At 48.8% G+C, this 22,956-nt stretch overlaps 1 protein-coding gene across 4 annotated transcripts in view; it reads left to right on the plus strand.

Moving 5' to 3' along the window:
- The window catches only part of SLC6A20 (solute carrier family 6 member 20), a gene marked incomplete at both ends in the record, with an annotated part of 45,516 nt that overhangs the window by 18,366 nt on the left and 4,194 nt on the right, over window positions 1-22,956 (plus strand). For 2 of the 4 annotated variants that reach the window (XM_081287637.1, XM_081287639.1), the window contains 6 exons: window positions 688-779; window positions 5,727-5,954; window positions 14,091-14,201; window positions 15,088-15,329; window positions 16,314-16,476; window positions 20,844-21,048. In XM_081287637.1, the coding sequence (XP_081143763.1) occupies window positions 688-779; window positions 5,727-5,954; window positions 14,091-14,201; window positions 15,088-15,329; window positions 16,314-16,476; window positions 20,844-21,048 (1,041 nt within the window). Of the gene's footprint in view, window positions 1-687; window positions 780-5,726; window positions 5,955-14,090; window positions 14,202-15,054; window positions 15,330-16,313; window positions 16,477-20,843; window positions 21,049-22,956 lie in introns of all 4 variants that reach the window. The other 2 variants (XM_081287636.1, XM_081287638.1) reach the window with 2 other exon arrangements.

Raw genomic sequence — 22,956 nt, forward strand, 5'->3', positions numbered from 1 at the left:
GAATGTCCCCACCACGGCCCACGCCAGTCTCCCTGAGAGCCCTCCCAGGTGTGGGATGGAAAGAGTGGGGGACAGAGCTCAGGGCACCCCTGGTGGCCCACCTTCCCTGGCTCACAACCCCACCCTGAGCTCTGCAGTCCTGACCAGACCCAGGCAGCCCATTCCCACCACTCCCTACCAGGGCACTGCTCCCTAATGCCAGAGGGCAGGGTCTGACCCCCCAAGGCTCAACCTTCAGTGAGCCAAAGAGGCAGCTGTGGTCACACTGGGCCTGGGGCTGGTGCTTGGCAGTGACAAAGAGCTTCTCACATGAGGCTGAAATCTGACCTCTGCCACTTGCCAGCTGGGTAGTCTTGGGCACACCATGTGCCTCAGTTTCCTTCTCTGTGAAATGGGGGCAATGCCGTGGCGAGGACCAAACCCATCTGAGGACTGTAGCCTGGTACCTGGCACTGCCTTCCCAACAACAAAAACCAAGACCTGTGCTTGGCCTCATGTTCCAGAAGATGGTGGGGCGGGTGGGGGGAAAAGAAAGAAAGAACTCTCCCGAAGGTCACAGTGGTCACACAGACTCCACGGAGGGAGGTTTGCCTGTTGCAGGGAGTCACTGTGGGTGTGTCCTGGGAGCAGGCTCTGGACAGGGCCACGGGTGTCTAGTCCTCAGTGCCACCCTCTGCTTCTTGGCAGGCATCGCCAGCGTGGTGGTCTCCTTCTTCGGGACCATCTACTACAACGTCATCAACGCCTGGAGCTTCTGGTACCTCTTCCACTCCTTCCAGGTGAGCAGGCCAAGAAAGAGGGTGGATGTAAGCTGCCCACCTCGGGTGGTGGGTGGAGGATGCCAGTCTCTGGGGAGCCAGAGGGTGACAGAAGGGCGGGAGGGAAGCCGAGCCTCCCCATCCAGAGGCAGGGAGGGCTTCTGCCCCAGGATCTTGGCCCCGGACTGGCACCGTGAGCCGCCTGTGCAGATGGATGAGCTCTTGACTGTTTCTGGGACTGAGGTCCACAGTTTTCCTTTGATTCTCTCTGAAGGATGTGACCCCAAATATATTAAGGATCTTTTTTTTTTCTTGGGGTGTGGGGGAGGGATCTGGGATTGAACTCAGGGGCACTGGACCACTGAGCCCCATCCCCAGTCCTATTTTGTATTTTATTTAGAGACAGGGTCTCACTGAGTTGCTTAGGGCCTTGCCATTGCTGAGGCTGGCTTTGAACTCGCGATCCTCCTGCCTCGGCCTCCTGAGCTGCTGGGATGACAGGAATGCACCAGGAAATGTCCAGGAAAAAGCCTGTGGCAAATGGGGACTGTTTTCAGCATCCCAGCGAGTCTGTAGGGACTGTCCCTCCTCTGCTTCTGGCCCCTCCTTTGCCTTTCTACCATGGCCACTTAGCCTTTCAGATTTGGAGCTCGGGGCTGAGCCTCTCCTTTTTCCGGAAGACCCCAAATTCCTCCCAGAAAGGCCAAGGTCACCCTTTAACACAAAAGAGGCTCTTCTCAAAGACGAGCATTCTAAACAGTGTCCTGACCATCCACGGAGCGCACGCTCATTGCAGAAGATGCAGAGAGGGCTAGAAGTTGTGGGGCAAAAGAGAGAACCCCAGCCCAGCCCAGAGCACCCCTGACCACTGCTCACCAGCTCTCGTCCTCGGCTCCAGCCTGGTCACTCTCAGGGACCCCTCTGCCTGCTGCCCCATCCTCCTTCCAGCAGCCTCTCCTCAGATGGGAAAGAGGAAGAGGCAGGACCAGCCTGACCTCCCCGTTGGCCTCTGAGCCTGACCTTCACGCTTCAGATGTTCTCCCATGGCCCCAAAGCCAGGCAGGTCTGGCCATTGGCTGTCAACTGTCCCCAGTCTGTGAGGCTTCCTGGGTCCTTGAGAATCCTTATCCTTGAGTCTTTGGGGCCCCCAGGAATACCTGGGTGAGTTATTCTAAAAGTCCTGACTTGACATCTCCACTGGGAAGGTGGCATCTCCACCTTACTGTGGCCTCCCAAGGAGCCCCCTCCCCCAAGGCTGCCCCATCACACACTCCCAGATGGGAAGGACCCTGCCCTGAGTTTAGCCAAAGCACCACATTCTTTCCCTGGCTTCGGCTAGAGTTCCTTGAAGACTGACTACAACCCTGCCTCTCCCCAGACATAGGGCAGCTCTTTTTACTCTAAATGCTGGGGCCTACATGCCCTCCTCTGTGCAGAGCTGCCGCATATGGTTGGGCAGGTTGTACACTGCACAGTGGCGCTCTGAAAGAGGTGTCGGCATTATCGCAGGCATTCTAGATTTGTATCCTTTCGCTGTCGTTGCGATGGGGTCTAGCTGTGTTGTGCGGGCTGGTCTCAAACACGTGGCCCAGTGATCTCCCACCTCAGACTCCTGAGTAGCTGGGACTACAGGTATGCACCAACTTGTCTGGCTTTGATGTCTCTGCCCGTGAAGACAAGTCTCCAAGGTGGAAGCAATGTGTCTTGTCTAATAAGGTCAGAAACGACTCACTCATCCTCCAAAGGGGAAAATAAAGTATACCCAAAAGGGGTCCGTATTTCTAGTCCTCAGAACTGGGGGCGGGCAGTGATTCCAGATGGTCACCTGAATGTTCATGCACCCCATCCTTCACAGGTCATTGGGCCTCCCCCAGTCCCTCTCCCCTGGAGCCCTCCCCCACGGTCACATGATAGCGGCAGCAAGGGTGCGGGAGGCGCTCACTGGCGCCAGCTCCGCGCCAGGCTGGTCCTCCATGGAGACGTTCTCCCTCCTCACTCCTGTGGTCACCGTAGCAGGAGTGGCTTCCAGTCCCATGGTTACAGGTTACTTGCTGCTCAGGGGCCCTCAGCCTCAGGCTGTTACCAATGGGATCAGAATCCTGCTGGGGACAGGGCAGCAGGGCCGCCCTTGCTCCACTGGCTCTGAAGCTTCTTCGCCCAGGTTGCACATGGACACTGGCCGGAGCTTTCAAACACCTGATGCCCGGACCCCACCCCACACAGATGCCACCAGAGCCTCGGTGGTGCACCTGGGCATCTTCCCCCGGGTGATCTAGTCCTCCAGGAAGAGTTGGAAACCTGGAGGCCGGAGTGATCTCAGCAGAGGGGTCAGTGGATAGACCCAGTCAGTCCCGCATGACCCAGTAAATGGCCCTGGAGACGCTGGCTGGGGTGGGCCAACTGGGATTCCTGTCTAAAGGGCCTCTCTCACCTGGGAAGGACCCAGTGCTGTCAGGTCCCTCTCGGTGGCCTCTCTGTCCATGTGGCCTCATCCTTCCAGAGTCTTACTGACCATCTTCACGAGACAGCTGGCTTCCAAGATGATGGACAGGCAGCTAAAGGCCCTGAAGGCCTCCACCGGAAGTCACCCTCATTCTCTGCCCCGAACTCTGTTGGTCACAGAAAGCCCCAGGCCTACCTAGACTCCCAGGGTGGGGCAGGAGATGCCAGCTGTCCTCGGGGGAAGCTGCTCCTAGTGCAGAGAGGGAGGGTGGCTCTGTGGCCAGGGTGTCCCCCGCACAGGGCCTGAGCACTAATGAGGGTGTAAACCTGGGCTCCAGCCCTCGCTGCAGAGTAGCCATGACCCGTCAGGCGACACCACTGGGCCTTGGTGGTGGGGACTGTGAACTATCAAGGGAGTAAGCCTAACGCGAAGGTCAGACTCGCTGTTGTTAGAGGAACGTTTCTGTCTGAACTGAGGAATGTGAGCCTATGGAACCCCAGAGTCACCCCAAACTGATCAACACGGGACGGGTCTTGGCAGAGCAGGGCTGCTGTCTGGACTGCCCACCAAGGGTGCTCAGAGTTAATTTTTTTCCTCCTTCCCTGCCTATTAGTCAGGGTTCTCCAGAAGAACAGAACCAACAGGAGGGATGGTTACATAAAGGGGTCTGATTATTAGACTGGCTCACACAACCAGAGCTGGACCGTCCACAATGGCCGACTGCAGGCTGGAGAGCTGGAGGGCCAGTCTCTGGGCAGTCCAAGAGCTGAAGCCTCAGAACAAGAGGGATCAGCAATGCTACCCTAGTTTGGGACCAACAGCTTCTGGAAACCCCCTGGAGAATCACTGGCAGAGTCCACCTTGGACCAGTGAAGGAGCTAGAGTCTGATGTCCTCAGGAGAGTGCAGCCGCCAACAAGAACCTGCTCAAGAAGAACCCAGCCTGCCTCCGCTGCTGCTCCCTGTTCTTCCCAATTCTTTTATTCCATCCAAAACATCCTCATCTGTTATTTTTATAATTTCCTTTTAATTAATTAATTAATTTTTAGTTGTATCTGGGCACAATATCTTGATTTTATTTATTTTTTATGTGGTGCTGAGGATCCAACCCAGGGCCTTGATCTTGCCAGGTGAGCGCTCCACCGCTGAGCCACAGCCCCAACCCCAAAGCCCTCATCTTATTGGATGGTGCTGCCCGTGCTTGGGGAGGGTCTCCACTTCAGCTGGCTATCCCACATGCCAATCACTCCTAGACACACCCTCACTGACACACCCAGAAGCCTCTTAATCCTTGGTATCTCTTAATTCAATCAAGCCGACAATTCAAGTTGACCTTTACACTGACATTCGGTATCTCTGTTTTGCATTTGGCCTTGGATCTTGCTCATTGTACAGGCACCATTTAGCCTCCTTTGCTCATAAATGCTGCAGAATCCAGTGCAAACCAGCTTAAGCAGGAGAGATCTTACTGACTCCTCCCTACAAAGTCCAGGAGTCTTAAGTGCTTCAGGTGTAGCTGACTGGAGCTCAAAGGAAGTCACTCTAAGGGGTTCTCTGGTCCTAGGGGTATGATGGCCTCAGGGTGGTGAACCTCATCCCCCTCTGGCTTCCAGATCCAATGTCCATGGAAGGAAATGCCAGTCTCCCCCAGCAGATGTGCCCCATTAGGGGTGTTAGCTTGGAGCAGCTAGAGGTGGGCTAAGGAGAAGTGAGACATTCTATGTGATTGGTTAGGGAACATATTTGACTTTCTCTGCTTAATCCTGGGTTGGCAAACAACAGGGAATACATGAGTTATTGCCTAAGTTCTGATCATTATGATCAGTGCTGTAGTTTGGGGTTTGAGTTCTGGCTACTACAGAGGCGGTGGGTCACAGTGTTATTGTCATAGCTGGCCTATCCTTTGTCCACTTTTCCCTCAACCTTTTAGATGCACCATGGAGTTCAGTAGTCCTTAACAAACGCCTGCAGAATTGCAAGTCAAGTAGTCTTTGCATTAGTCAGTTTTGCATTATTACAACAAAATACCTGAGGCAGCTAAGTTATAAAGAGAAAGGATTTAGTTTATAGTTTGGAAGGTTCAGAGACCAAGATCAGACGGGTTCCATTGGTTTGGATCCTAGTAAGAGTGGCAGATGGCAGTACATCACGGCAGGACCACACATGGGAGAAAATGGTCATATCTTGAACAAGAGTAGAGAGAGAAAAATGTGGTCCCATTTCCCCATCAAGGACACAGTCTCCATGACCTAATGAGCTCTCATTAGGCCCCACCTCTTAAAGGCCCACAGCACCTCCCAATACTGCTGCTCTAGAGCCCAAGTCTTTATCTATGGATCTTTGGAGGAACTCAACATCCAAACCATACTGAGCCACTTGAGGTCCCTCTGGTGGCCCTGACAAACCCTGCTTTCCCATCTGCCTCAGCAGCTCCACCTCTTGCCCTGGGGGGGACCAGCATCCTTCTCGGCCATCACTCTACCTGACCTTTATAGCCTCTCTGTCCGATGCTTTTCCATCCTAAAGGACCCGCTGCCGTGGTCTGTCTGCCCGCTGAATGGGAACCACACGGGCTACGAGGAGGAGTGTGAGAAGGCTTCCTCAACGCAGTACTTCTGGTACAGGAAGACCCTCAACATCTCCCCGTCCATCCAGGAGACCGGGGGTGTGCAGTGGGAGCCGGCGCTGTGCCTCATCCTGGCCTGGCTGATGGTGTATCTGTGCATCCTGCGCGGCACCGAGTCGACGGGCAAGGTGGGCCAGGGCCCCTGGAGGGTGCAGTGCTCCCTGAGGTGGGTGGGTGCAGGAGCACCTGCCTGTCCCCAGCCTTGGGCCAGGCCAGGAGTTGCTTCTGCGGTGCTGGGTAGGAGCTGGCTGGGGCCAAGGACAACCACAGTGTGGCCGGAACAGACCATCAACTAGGTCCCAGTAAAGGTGGTCGGGGTGGTGGGAGGTACGGCGTCAAATCTCAAAATGAGGGCTCATTCACTGCTTTGTGAAAAATGAGGGGGGAGTTCGGTGGCGCACGCCTGTAATCCCAGTGGCTCCGGAGGCTGAGGCAGGAGGATCACCATCAGCTGGCAGTCTGAAAGTTTGCTGGGGTGCCGCAGTCTGGCTGGGCACAATTCAGGAGTCACTTGTCAAAAGAAACGAACTTTTTTTTTTAATCACACACACCAAACAAAACAGCTCCTCAGGAAAACCTTCAGAGCCCAACTGCCACCACCGGCTTCCCACAAGCTTCTCCACCTCCCACAATCCTCCTGCTCTTGAGGCCAATTAGCTGGGTTGCGTGGGCAGAGCCAAAAAAAGTCCCCCAATGGGCAGCTCCATGGTCTGAAAGGGCGGGGAAACAGCTCAATGAGCATCACCGCAGAGGAGCCAATCAGCTAGAAGTTGCTGGGGCCGCTGTGAGCCAATCATCAGCTGGCAGTCTGAAAGTTTGCTGGGGCCCCTTCAGCTGTGGCTCTCAACATCTCCCCCTCTCTGTTTAAACAACAAGCATGTGGCTTAGGGACCGTGCCTGCCTTAGGTTGTCCAATAGTACATATGGTCCTTACCCGTTATTGGATGAGCTGACCTCAAGGCGTCAGCCTCCTGTCTTAGGTTGGTATCATTGCAATTGGATCTTACCTGTCACTGACTACTGGTCCAGTATACAGCCACACCTGTGGATAGGTCTTTGTACCAGCGGGGGTGGGGGGGTGAGGTTCTTTGCCTCACCTCTGTTGGCCCCCAAATTTTAGCTGAACGATCATGACAAGCAGAAGGGAGGAAGATATACCAAGCCAATTGATGGCTCCTTTTGGAAAAATTGCACCACCGATGACATCATCAGCAAAAATACCCCAACACTACCACAAGTCGCTGCACCAACAGATAGTTCACAATGCATATAAGTGATACATAGTCCAGGCAAGTTCTGCAAGCAGTTCAGTGATGGCTATTGCAGAAGCTGTAGATTGGTTTTATCTTTGTCTTCACCGGCACTGGGATGAAGATAGGAATTCTGGCAATAATGGCTAAAGAAAAAATTACGTAACATTCCAGAAGGCACTAAAAGAAAACAATTTTCTTAACAATTTACATTATCTTGAAGAGAATTATTAAATATAATGAAAAGGAAAGGTGAAAGTAAACAAACAGATCTGTTAACCTCCTTTTTTGTTCACATATTAAAACAATCCTCAACAGCTGTTTACCCAATTTAAATTAAACCATTTAAATCATGTGAATAAAAAAAACATAACAGTCAGGGCATATGTTGATACAATACAAAAATGTAGCCCATGGCTTTTTTTTTTAAGAGAGAGTGAGAGAGGAGAGAGAGTGAGAGAACTTTTTTTTTTAATATTTATTTTTTAGTTCTCGGCGGACACAGCATCTTTGTTTGTATTGGTGCTGAGGATCGAACCCGGGCCACACGCATGCCAGGCGAGCGCGCTACCGCTTGAGCCACATCCCCAGCCCCTAGCCCATGGCTTTTTAAGGAGGAGTTGTTAAATATATCACAATGGAACCATCATGGTGAAGATTTAAAAAGAATAGAAAAGAAAAGCCCAGGAACTCTGCCAGTTGGCACATTGCTATTGTGGACGTTGGTATCTTGTTTTCTTAGTCCAAAGCCATCAGGGGGAAAGTTACAACAGGAGACTGCTACTAACACCTTTCTATCGCCAGAGGATGTAAGTGTCCAGCCAACAATGCCACCTCCATATGCTGGGAGGCTCCCAACCCCCGCAGTTGATAGTTGGGATCCTGAGACAGGATCTCAAATATTAACATGCCCTGTATTTGAGGCAGGAGGGCAGCGAGTTCACCATGCTTTAAATTTCAAAACAGTGAAGCAGCTAAAAGAGGCTGTAACAATCTATGGTCCTCAAGCACCCTTCACTGTAAGCATGGTCGAATCCATTAACAACTTGAACATGATGCCAGCAGATTGGGCTAATATGTGTAAAGCTGTGCTAAATGGAGGTCAATACCTGTTATGGAAGGTTGCCAATGAGGAATTTTGCAAGGAGATGGCTAGGTGAAATGCAGCAGCTGGTTATCCTCAGAGAAATCTAGATATGTTGTTAGGAAAGGGACCTTATGAGGATCAGCAGCAACAAATTGCATATGATCCTGGCGTATACGCACAAATTGCTGTAGAGGCGGTCAGGGCATGGAAGACTTTACAAGGACATGGAGGTTTACAAGGTCAATTATCTAAGATAATACAAGGAGCTAATGAATCTTACGCTGAATTTGTAGATAGGCTTATTCAAACAGCTACCAGAGTTTTTGGGAATACAGAACAAGCAATGCCATTAATAAAACAACTGGCTTATGACCAAGCGAATCGTTGGTGCAGAGAAATCATTAGACCATGGAAGCATGAAGATTTAAACACATATATTAAATTATGTAGAGACATTAATGAACAAGAGCAAGTCGTGGCAGCTGCAGTAAAACAGGCTTTAGATGCCAGAGACATTAATGAACAAGGGCAAATTGTGGCAGCTGCAATAAAACAGGCTTTAGATGCCAGGCCAAGAACATGCTACAATTGTGAACAAACAGGACATTTTAAAAGGAATTGCCCCATATGAGGAGGGTTTAACAAAACTAGGTATCAAAGGAGTAGAATACTGGGTATTTGCCCACAATGCCGTAGAGGGAGACATTGGGCTAATGAATGCCATTCTCAAACCACCATAGAGGGTACTCCATTATCAAAAAACGAACAAGGACCAAGTGTTTATCCATGATATCATGGAGAAAGGCATCGGGCTCCATTGCCAAAAAATGGACAGGGGGGCCCAATGCTCCGGGGCCCAAAACCACAAATATACGGAGCACTGGAGGAACCCAGCAACCCCATCAGGGTAGTGCCCAGGACACATTGTCCATCAAATCCCTCATCAGACAAACCAAAGGGAGTGCAGGGTTGGACATCTGTGCCTCCGCCAGAACAGTATTAACTCCAGAGATGGGAGTTCAAATCATTCCCACAGGGGTAAAAGGACCTCTTCCCAAAGGAATAGTAGGCTTATTATTGGGACGCAGCTCTTCTACTCTAAAAGGACTTATGATAAGTCCTGGGGTAATTGATCCCAATTATGAAGGTGAAATAAAAATTATAGCCAGTTCTCCAAAGGGTATATCAGTAATTTCACCAGGAGATAGAATAGCACAGTTACTAATAATACCAAGCCTACATGATAAATTTTCCAGTCGTACTGTAGAAAGAGGTTCCAAGGGATTAGGCTCCACAGGTGTAGATTGGGCTATGCTTTCTTTAAATTTAGATTCTCGCCCCATGCTAAAACTAAATATTCAAGGACATGAATTTAATGGGCTACTGGATACAGGTGCAGACCTTAGCATCATCTCTTGGGCTGGGGATGTGGCTCAAGTGGTAGCACTCTCACCTAGCATGTGTGAGGCACTGGGTTCGATTCTCAGCACCATATAAAAATAAAATAAAATATTCTGTCTACCTAAAACTAAAAAATAATTTAAAAAAAAAAGAATGGCCAAAACATTGGCCATTACAACAAGCCACTCAAACGCTTCGAGGCCTACGAGTGGCGACTAATCCCGATAGAAGCGCAATGGTATTAGATTGGAAGGATCCTGAAGGATGTGAAGGAACTATACAGCCATATGTATTGGATCATCTTCCCGTAAATTTATGGGGACGAGATGTCCTAGATCAATTAGGTTTGACATTAACAAATAACATCAATCAAAATGCACCCACTATTATGGCTAGACAAGGTTTTAGGAAAGGAAAAAGATTAGAAAAACAAGAACAAGGTATAGCAGCACCAATACAAATAGATCAAGGAACAGACAGACATGGGTTGGATTTTCAGAAAGGGCCACTGAGACAATCAAAATTACTTGGAAATCAGAAAGACCAGTGTGGGTTCCTCAGTGGCCCCTGACTAAAGAAAAGATACAAGTAGCCCATGACCTGGTCAAACAACAATTAGCGGAAGGACATATACAACCTTCTGTATCTCCCCATAATACTCCCATTTTTGTCATCAAAAAGAAATCTGGTAAATTGAGATTATTGCAAGATATAAGAGCCATTAATAATGAGATGGTTATTATGGGACCTGCTCAATCGGGGATTCCTCAATTGTCTGCTTTGCCAAAAACCTGGTATGTTTTAGCTATAGATATTAAAGATTGTTTTTTTTCAATTCCAATTCATCCTGAGGATAGTCCACGTTTTGCATCTACTATCCCTGCACTGAATCATGAAGGTCCTGATCAGAGATATGAGTGGAAAGTACTCCCTCAGGGATGGCTAACAGCCCAACTATGTGTCAAATTTATGTTAACAAAGCAATCCAGTCACTTAGAAATCAAAATCCTGAACTACAAATATTTCACTATATGGATGATGTATTATTAGCACACAAAGATAAAAACACATTGCTAGAATGTTATCCCACACTTACAAACTTATTAAAAAATTATAATCTAGAGATAGCAATAGATAAAGTACAATTAAATTTTCCAATTAATTATTTAGGAGTTCTATTATCCTCAACCATGGTCCGTCCACCAAAAATTCAAATATGAGTAGATCAACTCAAATCACTTAACGACTTTCAAAAGTTATTAGGAGACATAAATTGGATAAGGCCTTATCTAGGTATACCAACAGGAGAGTTGGGACCCTTATTTGATATCCTAAAAGGTCCATCAGATCCAAATTCACCCCGAATGTTAACGCCTGAAGCAAGAAAGGCATTAAAAATCATTGAAACATATATGGAAAATATGCATTTGGATAGAATTGATATAAGTTTGCTGGGGCCCCTTCGGCTGTGGCTCTCAACAGATCACAAGTTCAAAGCCAGCCTCAGCAAAAGCAAGGTGCTAAGCAATTCGCAAGACCCTGTCTCTAAATAAAATACAAAAAAAATAGAGCTGGGGATGTGGCTCAGTGGTCAAGTGCCCCTGAGTTCAATCCCCAGTACCCCTGCTCCCGAAAAAGAAAGTATTTGGTGGGCTGTTTTGTGTATGAGCGCCCACAGAGCACACGGAGCAGTCAGGCCTGGTCTTCCCGAGTCTCTTGTCCTTGCTGAGTCCCCAGGTTTACGCTCCTCCCAGGGCTGACATGTTTGCTGTGAGAGATTCCGTCACGGGCCACCTGGGTGAATCTGCGGCCCAGGCCCCACGCCCTGGTGAGGCCCAGCCTGGGACACGGTCCCTCCTCACTGCAGACCCACATGGTGGGCACCCACCTCGTCCCATCCTGCAACAGCCCATCCCAGCAGGTCCTGGCTGGCACCCCACTGAGGCTTAGAGGGGTGACATGACTTGCCCAAGGGCACAGTTGTGAGGGCAGGGCCAGGGCAGAGCCACTCCCCTCTGTTACGCCTCCTCCTCCTCCATGAACTGTGGTAGAGTGGTCAGGAATGGCTCCTCCCAGTAGGTTGGAGAAGGAGCCACCTGGTGGGGACTGCAGACAGCCTCTGGGGAACTTGTCCCCTGCGGAGAAAGAGGGGACTCCCAGGAGCTGGCCCCAGTGTCCCCTCAGTGCCCAGTGCTGTGGGCAGTGTCCCTGGGGCGCCTTCAGGGCGCTGGCGGATGCCCTGTCTTCCCCCTTATCTCCTGGTCTCCTGTCATCTCCTGATCCTGGGGACACTTATTACTCCTCTCAAGCTGTAATGACCCCAGCTCAGAAGCAGTGGAAGGACATGCCCTGCGTCTGTGTGCCCTCTGGGAGAGAGGACACAGAGCACCACGCTGGTGGCTTTGGAAATTCGTGGGAAGATGGCGCCACGCCTAGAGGACATGGAAGGCTGAGTGTCATTCAAGCCCCTTGGGACAAGGGTCAGTCACCAGCTGTGTTTCTCCCAGGAGGACCCAAATGATAAGGGCGCTCATGCACAAAATGGCCCCCCAAATACTCCTTTCTTCTGGGACAGGGGTACTGGGGCTTGAACTCTGGGGCACTTGACCACTGAGTCCCAGCCCCAGCCCTATTTTTTTGTATTTTTTTTTTAGAGACAGGGTCTCACTGAGTTGCTTAGTGCCTCACTTTTGCTGAGGCTGGCTTTGAACTTGTGATCCTCCTGCCTTGGCCTCCTGAGCTGCTGGGATTTCAGGAGTGTGCACCACTGGGCCCATCTCCTACCAATACTCCTTTGCTTGACCTAGAAGGCTCTGGTGTACTTAGGAAGTATCTATAGAAAAAAATCCAACTGTGGGTGGGCACACGTGCTTTTCTTAAAAAAAAATTTGAATTTGTTCTCTTTAGATGTACATGGCAATAGGGTGTATTCTGACTGATCACTACATGGAGTATAACTTATTCTATTTAGGGCCCCATTCTTGTGGTTGTACACCATGTGGAGTTTCCCTGGTCGTGGGTTCATACATGAACATTAGAAAGTTTTGTCCCATTCGTTCTGTCTTTCCTATTCCCATCCCCTCTCCTCCCTTCATTCCCCTTTGTCTAAGCTAATGAACTTCTATTCTTCCCTCTCGGTCCCACCCCTAGCTGTGTATTAGCATCCGCATATCAAAGATGACATTAGGCCTTTGGTTATTTGGGATTGGCTTATTCCAGTTGGCATGGTAATCTCCAGTTCCATCCATTTACTGGCAAATGCCATAATTTCATTCTTCTTGATGGCTGAGTAATACTCCATTGTGTATATGTACCACATTTTCTTTATCCATTCGCAGATGTGCTGTGAGAGGCCTGTGTGCATGGTACTGGGGATTGAACCCAGGGATGCTCTACCTCTGAGCTACACCTTCAGCCCTTTTCATTTTTTATTTTGAGGCAGGGCCTCAGTAAGTTGCCAAGGCTGACCTGGAATTTATGGTCCTCCTGCATCAGCCTCCTGAGTCGCTTGGATTGCAGGTGTGTGTGACACCATGCCTCAAAAAGGTCCCTATTTTGAGGCTTTGTAAAAGTTAGGATGATCCCAAGAATGAGAGGCTCCTGCCAAAGCTACCAAGAAAACTGAAGAGAAAAATGTCCTTGAGTCGGGCACGGTGGCACACATCTGTAATCCTAGAGGCTCAGGGGGCTCACGCAGGAGGATCGCGAGTTCAAAGCCAGCCTCAGCAAAAGCAAGGTGCTAAGCAACTCAGTGAGACCCTGACCCTAAATAAAATACAAAATAGGGCTGGGGATGTGGCTCAGGGGTTGAGTGCCCCTGAGTTCAATCCTTGGTAGAAAGAAAGAGAGAGAAAGAGAGAGAGAGAGAGGGAGAGAGAGAGAGAGAGAAAGAAAGAGAGAGAGAGAGAGAGAAAGAAAGAAAGAAAAGAAAGAAAATGAGAGGGAGGAAGGAAGGGAGGGAGGGAGGGAAGAAGAAGAAGGGAGGAAGGGAGAGTCCTTGAATCTGCAATGCATGTGACAGGGAAAAGATTTGATTGACCAAAATTCCACTTTTGTGCAATTTCAAGCCTGAGAAAGTGAGCCTTTCATAGAAATTGGGTGGAGACTGTCACTCTTTCTCTCTGGCCTCATTACTGATCACCCACATTTTGTTTCCAGACTGGTCTCTTTATCTAGCACCGTGAAAATTCCTACGGAGCTTCTGGGGTCTGCCATCTGGAGTGTGGTCGGCTGGAGGCAGCTGGGCTGGCCACTCACCACCACGCACACTGTGGCCAGGGCGAAGGCAGAGCCCAGGGAAAGCCCCGAAGACCACCGGCCCCTCCTGGGTAGAATAGGAGGTTTCCTGGTGGCGACAGACCGGGGGGCGGCCACAGCCAGCCAGCCCATTTCTTCAGCCCGACCTTGGACACTGTGTCCAACCAGGAATGTCCATGTCTCTTCCAGATGTCACTGGGGCAGGACATGTGTTGACCCCGCCCTCCGTCCCTCCCCAGGAGGCTGACTCCACCCTCTGACGCCCACAGGTGGTGTATTTCACAGCGTTGCTGCCCTACTGTGTGCTCATCATCTACCTGATCAGGGGCCTCACGCTCCATGGAGCCACCAACGGGCTGATGTACATGTTCACGCCCAAGGTACAGGCTGCAGGGCAGGGACCCTGAGGATGCCTCTCTGTCACATCCTGCCACTTCTGGGGAGGCTGGAGGTGGGAGGGAGGGGGCAGCTGCACACAGAGGGTGCTGGGAGCCCCAGGCTGCGGCTACGGGTGTGGGTCACCTGGGGGCTGGACCACCTCCTCAGACAGGTGGTCCCCAGCCCGTGAAGTTTTGCTTCCAGTCCCTCCTGCCCTCACTGCCCTCAGCCAACTGCTGCCCCAGCCTCCCTTCTGGCCTCCCTGCCCCAAAGCCCCACCCAGACTCTCCCCAGAGCCGGGTGCCACAGACTGGGCCCCATCATCTCCCTCACCTGTTACCTGCTTCCTCCAGGTCATCCACCATCCCCTCCCAACTCCCCATTTTCCAGCACCCCACAGCTCATCAGCGGGGAACCTGTGGGGTGGGCAAGTTCTTCATTTAGAAAATCTAGCACCTGGAAACAGAATAACTGTACCATCCCCCCAAACGCACCCTCTTGTTCCAAACATCCACAACAACAGCACCAGATGCAATCCAGACCTGAACTCCACCTCCAAGCCACAACCACTTAATATCCAGACTCACAGACTGCCTGGCTGGTGGGCCAGAGATCAGTGCATTTTTTTAAAAATCATTTTACCCTAGATGTTCGGTTGTGAACCTCCTGTGGGTAAGGTGCCACGGAGGAGACAACCTGAGAAGGCCACACGGTTGTCCTCCTGGGGAATGGACTGGGCAGGAGAGCCGGGCTCCAGCCCCAGGTTGCTCTGACTGGCTGCGCCCTGGGGGCCCCCTCCCTTCTGCCCTGGGCCTCCCTCTCCCCCGGATCTGAGAGCCTGGCCACGGGGCCCTGGGTTCATGGGCCCTGTCCCCTGCCGGTCCTCAGATCGAGCAGCTGGCCAACCCCAAGACCTGGGTCAACGCGGCCACCCAGATCTTCTTCTCGCTCGGCCTGGGCTTCGGCAGCCTGATCGCCTTCGCCAGTTACAACGAGCCCAGCAGCAACTGCCAGAAGCACGCCATCACCGTGTCCCTCATCAACAGCTCCACCTCCATATTCGCCAGCATCGTCACCTTCTCCATCTACGGCTTCAAGGCCACCTTCAACTACGAAAGCTGCTTAAACAAGTAAGTCTGGGGGCCGAGTCCCCAGAGCTCTGAGCTGAAGTGGGGACAGGGACGACGTGACGTTCAAAGGCCCAGGGGCCACCGAGAGCACCCGTTTGGGAGTCCTCAATCCAGGGTCAGTTTCAGGCTTCCCACCATCAGCACTTGGAGCTGAGGGAGGGACCTGGGGCCAGTCAAGGCTGGCCTTGCAGGGAAGGGACTGGTTTGTGGGGTTCTGTGTACCTAGCAGAAGACAGCATTCAACCCACAACTTCAGTGTCTGCTGATCCGTCTCCCCAGTCTCAAAAGTATCCAAAGCCCAGCATGGTGGTGCCCACCAGGCTCCCAGCCCTGGGCAGGCAGAGGTGGGCGGATCACCGGAGCCCAGGAGTCCAGACCAGCCTGGGTAGTAACACAGGGAGTCCCCATCTCAAAAGAGAAAAATAAAAATAAATTTAAAAAAAAATAAAGTAACCAAGTCCTCTCTGACCAAACCCCAGAGAGGACAGGATTTCCTGTCTGTAGCCCTTGACCAAAACTACAGGAGCACCCTCTAGAAGGTGAGATTCCAACCTGGCAGGCAGCAGCCCCAAGCAGCCCTGTTTCCCTTAAAGTTTAAATCCATGGCGGCTAATTGACCTTGGAATAATTTGCATGCCGACATGAACTTCGATTTAGATGATTCTAGATTTCCTTTCAATTCTTCCTCTTAGTAGTGACAGATTGAAGCAGATCCACCATCACAGGAAACTCCATCCGACTTCCCTGGTCCAGGTGTTCAAAGGGCCTCAGGTGGGGGTTTGGCTCCTGTCGTCCTGCCCGTTTATATCTGAGGCTTTCTCAAAGCCATCCCAGGTTTACCCACCAGTCCACAGATCCCCACCTAAACCAGAAGGTAGAGGCTGGTGGGAGGACAGACCCCCACCCCCACTCCAGCTTCTGAGAGCCCTGGGGGAGAGCGACCTTGCTAGCCAGTGAAGGTCAAGCTGAGGGTCTGCTCTGCAGGGTGATTCTGCTGCTGACCAACTCTTTCGACCTTGAAGATGGCTCTGTGACAGCCAGCAACCTGGAGCAGGTGAAGGACTACCTGGCGTCCACCGATCCGAGCAGATACAGTGAGGTGTTCCCACTCATTAAAAACTGCAGCTTGGAGTCAGAGCTGGACACGGTAAGACACCTGGGAAGGGCGGGGCTGGCCTCTCCACACACTTCCCAGGGGCCCTGAGAACTGCCTGCCACCCACCCAGTCCCCGGACACCAGGAAAGACAGATTTACTTTCCCTGTAACTCAGAGAACAGAGACTTGACCGCTGCTCTCCCCAGGCGCTGCTGGGGGCCACTCCTCATTATAAAGCCCCGTTGGGTTCTCTGCCTTCCTTCTTTCTCCTTTTCTCTTAACTTTAATAATATAGGAAGGTATGGGCAGAGAATAAAATAGCAAACACCCCTAGAGCCGTCTCAGGATGAATGCTTGTCATCAGACTGTCGTTATTTTAAAAAGGATGTTTCAGGGACAAAATTAAATTCTCCTTCGTTATAGGTCCTAAGTTTTCCCTACTCACCAGAGACAAGAACCTTCATTTTTATTATATATGTGTGTGTATATATGTATATATTCTTTTTAAACTATATTCTGTTAGCACATATTTAGGCATGTCTATGGGGTACAGTATGATAATTTTTTGATGCTGAGGAGGGACATAACATGTAATTATCCACTCAGGAAAATGAGCATCTCCATCTCCTCAAGCATTAATCGTTTTCCTGTGTTAGGAACTTTTGAACCCGTCTTATCCAAAAAGGGTTATTTTGGAACACAGCAGCACAGACTGTCAGAGATGAGACAATTTCTGACACTATGGCACAACAAAACTAATTCCTCCTCTCTCAGTCTCTTTTTTGGTGCTTCTTCTCTAACCTCTTGGCCAGGTGTGCATTCCTGTAATCCCCGCTACTCAGGAGGCTAAGGCAGGAGGATCTTAAGTTTGAGGTCAGCCTCAGCAACTTAGTGAGACCAAAAACAAACAAACAAACAAACAAACAAACAAAAATGCCTCCTCTAACTCCTTTTTATGCTCCTTCCCCACTATCCTTCCACTCTGGTAACCACTAAACCACTCTCCCTTCTCTGAGATTGATTTTTTTTTTTTTTAGTTTCCATGGATGAGAACATGAAGTATTTGTCTTTCTATATCTGATTTATTACATTTAATGTTTTTAGTTCCATCTATATTGATGCAAGTGACAGAATTTCATTCTTTTAATGGCTGAATAAGGTTCCATTGCATATGCATACCACATTTTCTTTATCAATTTGTCCACTGATGTCTCCACCTCTTGGTTATTGGAAATGATACTGCAATAAGCACACAGAGCAGCGTCTCCTTGATAGAATGATTTCATTTCCTTTGGGTATAAATGCAGTAGTGGGAATTATTGAATCATATAGAAATTCTACTTCTTGTTTTCTGAGGAGCTTTCAGAGTGTTTTCCATAATGACTGTATGAATTTACATTCCCACAGTGTAGGAGTTGGTGAGCATTTGTTTGTTTATTTCATATGTTTGATAATAGCCACTCTAACTGGAATAAGATATGACTTGGGCTTTCATTTCCTTGATGATTAGTGAGGTTGAGCATCTTCTCATGTACATTTTTCTTTTGAGAAATGTCTATTCACATCATTCAACAATTTTTAATGGGGTTATGTGGATTTTTGTTATTGAGTAGATTGAATTTAGCCAAAGAAATTTTTTTAAAAAAAATCTCTTCAATGAAAATCACAAATTACTCATGAAAGAAATTCTAGAGGACACATACACACACACACACACTTGAAAAGATATCCCATGTTCATGGATTGAAAGAATTAACACTGTTAAAATGTCCATACTACCAAAAACAGTCTACAGATTAAATGCAACCCACATCAAATACCAATGACATTCTTCACAGAAGAAAAATTCTAAAATTCCTATGGGACCCAGACTATCCAAAGCAACCTTGAGAAGGGAAAAAAAGAAACAGCTAGAGGCATCACAATACCTGACTTCAAAACACCATGCCTATAATCAAAATGGCATGATGCTGGCATAAAAACAGACACATAGACGAATGGAACAGAATAAAGAGCTCAAAAATTAATCCACATGCATAATCCATTCCAATTATTTTTTTCTACCAGGGATTGAATCCAGGGGTGCTTAATCATTGAGCTACATCCCAGCCTCTTTATTGTTTATTTTGAGACAGGATCTTGCTAAATTACTTAGGGCCTTGCTAAGTTGCTGAGGCCGACTTTGAACTTGCAATCCTCCTGCCTCAGCCTCCTGAGCTGCTGTCACCACTGATTTTTGACAAGGTACCAAAAATATAAATTGAAGAAAGAATAGTCTCTTCAATACACAGTGCAAGGAAAACTGGATATCCATGTGCAGAAAAAGGAAACTGGTCTCTGTCTATTGCCAAATTCAAAAATCAATTCAATATGGACCAAAGACCTAAATGTAAGACCTGAAATGTAAGACTAGAAGAAAACAAAGGAAGTACTTCAAGACCTTGTTATAGGCAATGATTTTTTAGATAACACCTCAAAGGCACAGGCATCAAAAGCAAAAATAGACAAATGGGATTATATCAAGCTAAGAAGCTTCTGCACAGCAAAGGAAAAGTGAACAAAGTGAGAAGACAGGCAGCATATGGGAAAAATATTTGTAGACCATGTGTTTACATATTCTTAGATGATATCACTGCTTTGTTGGTGGTTTTAAGTGAGCCTAAGTGGTCCTGGAGGACACTTTTCTCATTCAACAGTTTAATTTTGAGACCTGTCCATAATAATACATTTAGAATCTCACACATTCATTTTAAGTGCTATATTTATTTTATTCCATCACACAATGATACCACAACTTATTTATCCATCCCTTTACTAATAGACATTTGGATGCTTTTCACATTTTGCTTTTTAAATAATTTTGATAGTTTACAGAATTCTCTCTGCTATGCTAGGATCTTTGTTTTTTCCCACAATAATTTTAGGATAACATGGGCAGGTTTCACTGGGAGGGATCCCTTAGGGAATCTTCATTAGAGTTGCATTGATAATTTTATAATGTCATTTGGGAAGAATGAATCTCTTTTGAATCATGACTTCTGATTCAGGAACAGGCTTTCTCTCATTCACTTAGATCTTTTGTTCCTTTTTATTTTTTAATTCTTTTTTATGTTGATGAACCTTTATTTTATTCATTTATTTCTATGTGGTGCTGAGAATCAAATCCAGTGCCTCACACATGCTAGGCAAGTGCTCTACCACTGAGCTATAGCCCCAGCTCAGGTGTTTTATTCTACAACTAATTTTCTACCTGAATATTTTGACATCATTTAGTGGATTTATATTACCTTGTTGTTATATTGCTATTGTGAGTGGTACCCCCGCCCTTTTCCATCATGTTTATTTTTGATGTAAAGGAAAGCTATAGGTTTTGTACATTGATCTCATACCTAGCGACTTTGATGAATTTGCCTACAAAATTTCATATTCATTTATAGATTTGCTTCTGGGCTTTTTTTTTTTTTTTGGTGTAAACAGACACGATTTTGTATTTTCAGTAGTTGCATCTCATTTCATTTTCTTATTGTATGCACTAGGGCTTTGAGCCTAACAGAAGTGTCAGCAAGCATATTGTCTAGTTCTTATACTTAATGTAAATACTTCTAGAGACTTCTAGAGAATTCTTTCCAAGAATAGGGAAGAGGGAGAGCATGGCTCTGGTCTTCAGGGAGGCTGCAGGAGGCTGGTCTGTTGGGCTTGTTAAATGGGGGAGGCATTCCGGGTTATTTCAACTGTGGGGCAACACTTTCTTTCTCCTGGTGATTCAGCCCCAGATCCCTGCCTGCCCCACCCTTCCTGGGAGAATCACATGCCAAGACCCCATCCTCAGGCATCAAGGCCTACATTCTGTTCAGCACCATGGGGCCCTTGAGCACCAGCTCCTGTTCAGGCCTCTCACCTCCCATTTCCTTTTTGGTTTTGGCCCCTGAGATTTTTCCCTCACTAACTTTTGAAATTGGCTCTGTGTCCATGAACTATATGGTTACTCATTTATTTAGACTTTTTCCCCTGTTCTGTTTGTTCTTTTCTTTCTTTCTCCCCCACCGTCTTCTCATTCCATGTAATCCTCTACCATTTGAAATGTGGATGTCTGCTTTTTTTTTTTTTCCTGGAAATTTTCCTGTGCATATTTAACTTAACAAAGTCTAATGTTAGACCGTCTCTTGATTTCCCTCCCAAGTAGCAAAAAGCCTTTTGAACACTCTCCTCCTATCTCTCTGGTTTTAAATACAATTGTTATCCAGTTTTTGTCTTTTTAAACCCACGTATCTAGTAGTATACATGCTTGGCATATGCAAAGCTCAGAATATGGCTTCTTTTGGCTTGTTCCAAAGTCCCCAGGTTGCTTAGAATTGAGTGTAGGACAGGAGACTGTCAATCCTATGGGTGTGCAACTGGTGTCTTCTCACCACGAGCAGGCTGTCCAGGGCACTGGCCTGGCCTTCATCGTCTACACTGAGGCCATTAAAAACATGGAGGTGTCCCAGCTGTGGTCTGTCCTCTATTTCTTCATGCTGCTGGTCCTGGGCATCGGGAGCATGCTGGGAAACACAGCAGCCATCCTCACCCCTCTGACTGACAGCAAGCTCATTACCAGCCACCTGCCCAAGGAGGCCATCTCAGGTCAGTGGGCTAGCCAGTGGAAGAGGTTGGGTTAGGGTGGGCTGGGAGGTGACGGCAAGTCAAGGCCAAGTTTCCTCAAGGGCCCTGTGCTTCTCAAGGCGGCCCCAGGTGACAGAAGCAACCTCACTAGAGTCCTGTGCTTCCTTAGCTGCTTGTCATCTGAGACCTGTGAGTCAGCCTGTGCATGCCCTTATCAACATCCCAGGAAAGGTCACCCAGAACTTAAATCCTGCCCCACCTCCCCAACCTGACACTACAGCATGGGAGAGAGAGTATTTCAGTGTTTCCGTCAGCTTTTTCACGGCCGGGATTAAAAGGACCCAACCAGAACCACTGTCGAGGAGGAAAAGTTGATCTGGGGGCTCACAGTTTCAGAGGTCTCAGTCTATAGACAGCAGACCCCATTCCTTGGGGCTCAAGGTGGGACTGAATGTGATGGCAGAAATGTGTGACAGAGGGAAGTAGCTCACATGATGACCAGGAAGCAGAGAGAGACAGAGAGAGAGAGAGAGAGGGGGGTCTCCACTTGTCAAATACAAAAATACACCCAAAGCCACGCCCCCAATGCCCCACCTCCTAGCCACACCCACCTACCTTTAGTTACCACTCAGTTAATCGCATCAGGGGATTAATTCACTGATGGGGTTAAAGCTTTCACAACCCAACCCTTCTCCTCTGAACCTTCTTGCACTGTCTCACACGTGAGTTTTTGAGGGACCCTTCACATCCCAACCATAAGGTTCAGCTTCTGTTCATTGAAGCATCACGATTACAAGCATATATTACTTAAGGACGCTGCAATGAATTTTTACCTATAGGTCCTTGCAAATATCCACCACCTAGGTCAAGAACTTTGCCCAGACCCCAGAGAGCTCCTTCTCAGATTCCTTCCCAGGCAATAAGCGTGCCTACAGCCCTCTCCTATTCTGAGTCCTACCATTTTAGTTCTCTCTGCACTGTCCTTGAACTGTGGATCAATGAAGTCTGTTGTCTTCATTCAAAAACCGTGAAATCCACCGTGTGGTCATGGGCAGCAATTGCCAGACACTCTTCCTGTCGTACAATAAGCCATTGAAAGAGCGCAGTTTCTCCATCCATTCAGCTTTCCTTGGGGTCGTTAGTGAAGGAACCAGCTTCTCCCAGAACATCTTCCCTGGCTTCGTTCTACCACCATTCCCAGCAGTCATGAGGACCGCGTAGCCTGGCCCTCTGCCTGTGCCATGGCTGGCGCCACGCCTCCACCACACCCAGGGTGATCCAAACCCAGCTCCCCTCCCATCTCCTTCAAGTCCTGACCCCCTTAATTGGATCCGCCTGCCTTTCTTGAGGGTCTGCTTGCACTTAGCATCCTGCTTGGAATCCCGTCTCTGCAGCCAGCATGTGTGCAAGCAGCTCCCCAGACAGCACTTACCCCTTTTTCCTGGTGCCATCCCTTGAAGATGGCAGTGGGGGCTCAGCGGCCATCACTGTCTGGTGTGCAATGGAAAGGAGTGGGAGCTTAGGCTTCAAACCCCTCCTGGGGTCCCCAAGACAGGGGGCAACTGAAGGAGACGAGGACAAAATCCAGATTCTGGAGGCTGAGGCACCTGTGTCTGAATCCTGACTCTGCCACCGTGTGCTGTGGGCCGTTGGATGAATTGTTTGACATCTCTGAGCCTTGGCTTCCCACTGGGAAAGTGATTCCTGATACCTGCCTGGCAGGTTTAAGGATACAATTCATAGCCAGTGCCTGGTACGTAGTAGGAGCTGGGTAAACCCTAAGTTTCTTCCCCATTCTGGTGGTATGAAAGATATCTCCAGGAAGTCCTGATGGAGATCCCTACCTCACATTCAAGCCTCTTCCCTGATTGACTGTCCATGAGCTCTGGGGCTGAGTGGATGGGATCAATATCATCCCCAGCCCCACAG

This window comes from Spermophilus citellus (assembly GCF_964194105.1).
Source record: "Spermophilus citellus genome assembly, chromosome: 3".
In the NCBI taxonomy this organism is placed as follows: Eukaryota; Metazoa; Chordata; class Mammalia; order Rodentia; family Sciuridae; genus Spermophilus; species Spermophilus citellus.